General features: G+C 36.4%; 1 protein-coding gene across 1 annotated transcript in view; it reads left to right on the top strand.

The window, feature by feature from the left end:
- cd79b (CD79b molecule, immunoglobulin-associated beta) overlaps nt 1-5,559 on the top strand; it is a 10,852-nt gene continuing 5,293 nt past the window's right edge. The window contains exons 1-3 of the mRNA XM_017710544.2: nt 1-153; nt 2,502-2,783; nt 3,543-3,661. Coding sequence (XP_017566033.1) covers nt 102-153; nt 2,502-2,783; nt 3,543-3,661 — 453 coding nt within the window. The 5' untranslated portion in view covers nt 1-101. The remainder of the gene's footprint in view (nt 154-2,501; nt 2,784-3,542; nt 3,662-5,559) is intronic.

The raw sequence follows: 5,559 nt of genomic DNA, 5'->3' as shown, positions 1-5,559 counted from the left end.
TCCATACAGTTCTCTCCCTCACTCTGAAGGCAACATCTGAAACCTTCTGAGGCCCCTGAGGCAAGTCTCACCCCGATCGAAGTTTGATACTTAATGACATCATGTATTACTTGATGTTCGGCTGTTCCCTGCTGGTGCTGGTGAACCTCACGGGTGAGTTTCAGCCTTCATTTTTTGTAGAGTTAGTTTAGAGAGTTCTAGTTGGAGTCTTTTTCTTTGGTGCATTTGATGCAATTCTGAAGATCTAACTGCCCTTTTTGGTTGCACTGTTTTATTTATAAGTCATGTATATATATTTTTTGTTCATCTTTAATGTATTAAACTGTTGAAGGGCAAAAATGTTTTGCATACAGTGGATGCACTGCAGCCTTGTTTTCAGCGTTATGCTTCCTCTCCATCTGTGCACAAAAGAGGAAGTCAGGGCTTCAAAACATACATGTGCATTTGCAGATCTTTAAACCATTTCACATGCCTGTTGCATGTACAGTAGCAGTCAAAGGTTTGGACACCCAATCTTAAGGCTTTTTGACCTAATGACTGTTCTAAGGCCTTATTCGGATCAGGGGACGCTTGTAAATACTTACACGTTCCCTCTGGGATAAAACTCTTGCAGGTGGTATTGAAATTACTGTAGTGAGTTTCTAGTGGACTGTATTTTCTACAAATTCAGACGTTTGCATTTTGTATGATCATATCTAATAACTAAAACACTGATGATATTGTGTGTAGAAGTGAATGCTTTATACCTGTAGCATTGATACTTTAATCTCACTTTTCTGATTGACTCTGCTCATGCCCTCCCGTTGTGGAGAGGATGCAGACAAAGTTGTGCCACCTAGATCATGTAAATGGTGGAGATACTTTTCCAAAGCACCCATCATTCGCAGTTATGGGGAGCTTTCATCTGGAGATTTCCTTTAGAATCGTCTATAGATGTTTTGTTTTTAAATTACTTAATGGTTTAGCGCCTTCGTACATTTCTGAGTGACTTCGAAATCGAGCTTTGAGATCACCTAGTGCTGCTTCTCCATATTACACTTATTAAGCTCAAAGAGAGCGGAGAGGTTCTGTTTTTATGCACCAAAGATCTGGAACACATTACCAATAAACATCCGTCAGGCTCCTTCTGTCAATAAAAAAACAAACAAAAAAAAAACAGTTAAAACCAATTTTCTCCAGCTTTTAATTAGTTTTTATTGTTTTCCGTGTTTTTACTGGAATATTACTGTTGCTTTCTTGTTAGCTGTATTTTTATTGTTTTGCCTACTTTTGTGCATTTTAATTGTATTCATCATTAATCCATCCCTTTTTCTGCTACTGCTTTAATTTGTTACATTTTTATTATTTATTTTATGTTAATTTTTGATTCTCTTTCTTGTCTTCCTCTGTTGTTTTTACCTTGTATTATGAAGCACTTTGAGCTGCATTTTTAAGGTATGAAAGGTGCACAAGAAATAAAGATAATAATTACAAGGACACTCAGTACAGCAAGTAGCATCACATTGTAATCTTTGTTTTTCCAACACAAGGCAACATCTGCCTTCAAAATCACCAAGATATGAATCTGGACAGGAAAAAATAAAGTTGGCTTTTCTTTGTTTTTTTTCAGTTTTTTTCATTTTTTTCAATGTTGTGATCGATCCAGACAGAAGTAAAAGTAGCAAGTAGCACCTGCGAAAGAGGAAATTAAGCCAGGACCCCATGTAAATTTATTATAGTCCGAATTGGGCTTAAGACAACATACAAATTGAGTTGATGGTTGTGTATGAATCCATTTCCAAAACAACATTTTGAAGCAATGTGACCTTAGACAGGCAGTTCTGAGCAGAAGACATGCAGAACGTCTTCTCCAGGTGGCTCCTCATGAAGCTACTTGAGCTGCATCAGTGTAAAGGATGGCTACTTTCCTAAAGAATATAGATTAGAAGGTAGTTTTGACTTTTTGTTTTTTTGTTTACTGCATATGTCCATATATGTTATTTTACAGTGTTATCACTGTTGATGTGGGAAATAGAGAAAATAAGGAAACCCCTGACTATAGCTTGGTGTCAGATCTTTGACTGGTAGTGTATTTTCACAGTGCATTCATATGAGTTTACACTCTTAAAAAACTTAGATCCTCTAGGGATGTTTGGTAAAAAGAATGGTTCTATACAGAACTATGAACACACTAAGAACCCTTTGGATGCTGAAGTGGCCCTATGCATATTTGCATTCCTTATAGCACCAAAAAAGGTTCTTCTGTCATCACAAGCTTCACATTGTAACAACAGCAGAACCCTTTTTGGTGCTATAAGGACCCATTTTCAGAAAGGTTCTACGTAGAAACATATACAACACGTTCTCCATCAATCTGAAGAACAGTTCACAATGCGAAGAACCATTCAAGCATGCAGATGTTTTTTGTGTGTTTCAATTCAGGATTCAATTTAGAGACATTGTCCTAATAAAGAACCCCTAAAGAGAACATTCATTTTCCTCTTTGTCTTTTCTCTATGCAGCCAGTGAAGCAAATTTTCAGATACTGCAGAAGCCCAGGTTTATTGGTGTGAAACCAGGAAAGACATTGGGCATCTTTTGCTTCATTTCTGACTCCAGCCGCTACCCAGCTCAGATAGAATGGTACAAGGCCACGGCACACAAAAATCAAAAGACACCGTACAAGCAACAATTGCAGAAAAACATGACATTAATATTCATGAAAGTAAACCTGGAGGACAGTGGCATTTACTACTGCAAGGTGGACGGGATTTTTGGACATGGAACAGAACTGCAAGTGTTGAGTAAGTCAGTGCGTCCTTGTGTACGGAACTCATGGTTATGGCCTTCAGCTAAGTTAAATAATATAACAAAAATACTCAGATACAAGTTATGCGTTATCATGTTTCACTTTTCTGAGGTTAATTAACAAGTTGAAATGAACACCATTAAAAAAGGCAAGTTAGATACACTCATTTTTTTATTCAGCATTTGAAAACAAACTTTTTAAGGAAGACAAAAAATGGAACTATAAGAAACGAAATTAATAAAATAAGATGATGTCATAATAGGCTGACATCTAATCTTATACTAGCCTTTGTATGACATGTGCAGTGTTCAAGTCAATCAAGTATTCATGATGGCTATAAAGCCAATCCACATAACCAGTTGTGTCGCACCAAGAAACCAAGGATTGTGTAGCATTTTAGGGAGAAAATGTTATTAATAAATGAACATGTTTTGATAAAGACAATCTGGGTTTATTTTGAGGAAAACAATATCACATGGAAGTGATTGGGGTAAACAAACAAGCAAACAAACAAAAAAAACTAGCACCCAAAACAAGTGAAGTTTTTGGTTTTTTTAATCAATTGACTAATTTTTACACTTTTTTTTATTATTGTCACAAATATTTTCATGTGTAATAATGTTTCCCTCTGAATAAATAAACTCATTTTGCAAGTGGACCAAGAAACAGAGTAGGCAGTGTATATTTCTTACTGATTTGTTCCCAAGAATTTCAGATGCATCCTTAGAAGAGTTTTTTCTCTTGTCTCCATCAGGATACATCAATTCCAAAAAAGCTGAACAGAGGAGCAACATGAAAGATTTTATCATTTTCCTCCAGACTTTTCTCCTTGTGCTGTGTATAGTTCTTCCCTTGGTTTGGCATTATAGACTGGTGAGGGCTCTACTCATCAACACAGACATACAGCCGTTCTTTGCACTACCTTCTCTGTCAATTTTGTCTTTCACACAATCTCATTTTAATGCAAAAGAGGTGAATGTTTATTCAAGTATTTTAAAGAAGGTAACTCACAGAAACAGAAGGCATCACAAAAAAGAAAGAGAAGGTATCTCACAGTAAAGGAAATGTCTCAAAGCATCCCAAAGTTACAGGAGGCATCTCTTGGGAGAAGGAAGGTATCTTAAAGTATGAGAAAACATCTCAATTTGACAGAAGACATCTCAACATAAGAGAAGGTATCTCAAAGTGAAAGACGGTGCTTCAAATTGAGAGAAGACATCTCAGTGTAAGACAAAGAATCTCACAGTGAGAGAGAACATCTCAAAACAAGAGAACGCATCTCATAGTGAGGCAAGACATCTCAAAGTAAGAAAATGCAAATTAACAGAAGATATCTCAAAGTAGCAGAAGGCATCTCAAAGTGAGAGAAGACATCATCTCAACATAGGAGAATGTAAAGTGAAGCAAGTCATCTCAATGTAAGAAAAGGCTTTTTAAAGTAAGTAAAGGTATCTGAAAATAATAGAAGGCATTTCAAAGTAACAGAAAACTATATGTCACAGAAAGAGATGGTATCTTACGGTAAAAGTAGTTGTCTCAAAGAATCCCAAAATTAGAGGAAGCATCTGTAAGAGAAGGCATTTCAAAGATATCAAAGTGAGAAAAGGTCTTTCAAAGTAAGACAATGCATCTTAAATAGAAAGAAGACTTCTCAGAATAGGAGAAGGCATTACAAAGTGAAATAATGCATCTCAAATTGAGCAAAGACGTCTCAACATAAGAGAAGGTATCTCAAAGTGAGAGAGGACATCTCAACGTAAGAGAAGATACCTCAAAGTGATAGAGATCATCTCAACATAAGTAGAGCTATCTCAAAGTAAGAGAAGCTTTCTCAAATAGAGAAGACATCTCAACCCAAGAAAAAGTATCTCAAAGTGAAAGAGGACATCTCAACATAAGAGAACCTATCTCAAAGTAAGAGAAAATATCTCAAGGTAAGGGGAGATATCTAAAATTGAGAAAAGACGTATGTACTCTTCAATGTAAGAGAAGGTACCTCAAAGTGATGGAGGGCATCTCAACATAAGAGAAGCTATCTCAAAATAAGAGATGGTATCTCAAAGTGAAAGAAGGTATCTCAAATAGAGAGAAATATCTCAAAATGGGACAGGGCATCTCAATGTAAGAGAATGTACCTCAATGTGAGAGAAGATATCTCAATGTAAGAGAAAGTATCTCAAAGTGAAAGAGGACATCTCAACATAAGAGAAGCTATTGCAACACAAAAGAAAGTATCTCAAAGTAAGAAAAGGCATTTTGAAGTAAGTGAAGGCATCTCAAAGGGAGAGAAGGCATTTCCAAGGTAACAGTAGGTATCTCAAAGTGACAGAAAACATCTTAAAGCAACGGACGTTATTGCAAAGTAGGAGAAAGCACCACAAAGCGAGAGAGGACATTGGAAAACAAGAGAAGATATGTCAGAGTGAGGCAAGACGTCTCAAAGTAAGAAAAAGCATTTTGAAGTAAGTCACAGAATCTGAAAGTGACAGAGGCTATCACCCTGTGAGAGAGGGTATCTCAAAGAAGGCATTTCTCTTAATGTAAAGGTATCTTGAGGTAAAAGGAGGCATTTTAGAGTATCAAGCTATCTCAAAGTGAGAGAAGACATCTCAAAGTAAAAAAAAGTTTCATTGGTCTTTGGCCTTCTCATGTAAGGGACAGTGTCGACTCTCCACTCCATGCTTGTTTTAATACTGACTACCAGCTTTCATTATCTCATTTAACATGACCAGAACATGAGAGCAATCCACATTCTACTAAGACATCACATA

This window comes from Pygocentrus nattereri, chromosome 13 (genome assembly GCF_015220715.1).
Source record: "Pygocentrus nattereri isolate fPygNat1 chromosome 13, fPygNat1.pri, whole genome shotgun sequence".
NCBI lineage: Eukaryota > Metazoa > Chordata > Actinopteri > Characiformes > Serrasalmidae > Pygocentrus > Pygocentrus nattereri.
Note: the sequence above shows the minus strand (reverse complement) of the source record. Positions and strands in the feature narration are given on the sequence as shown.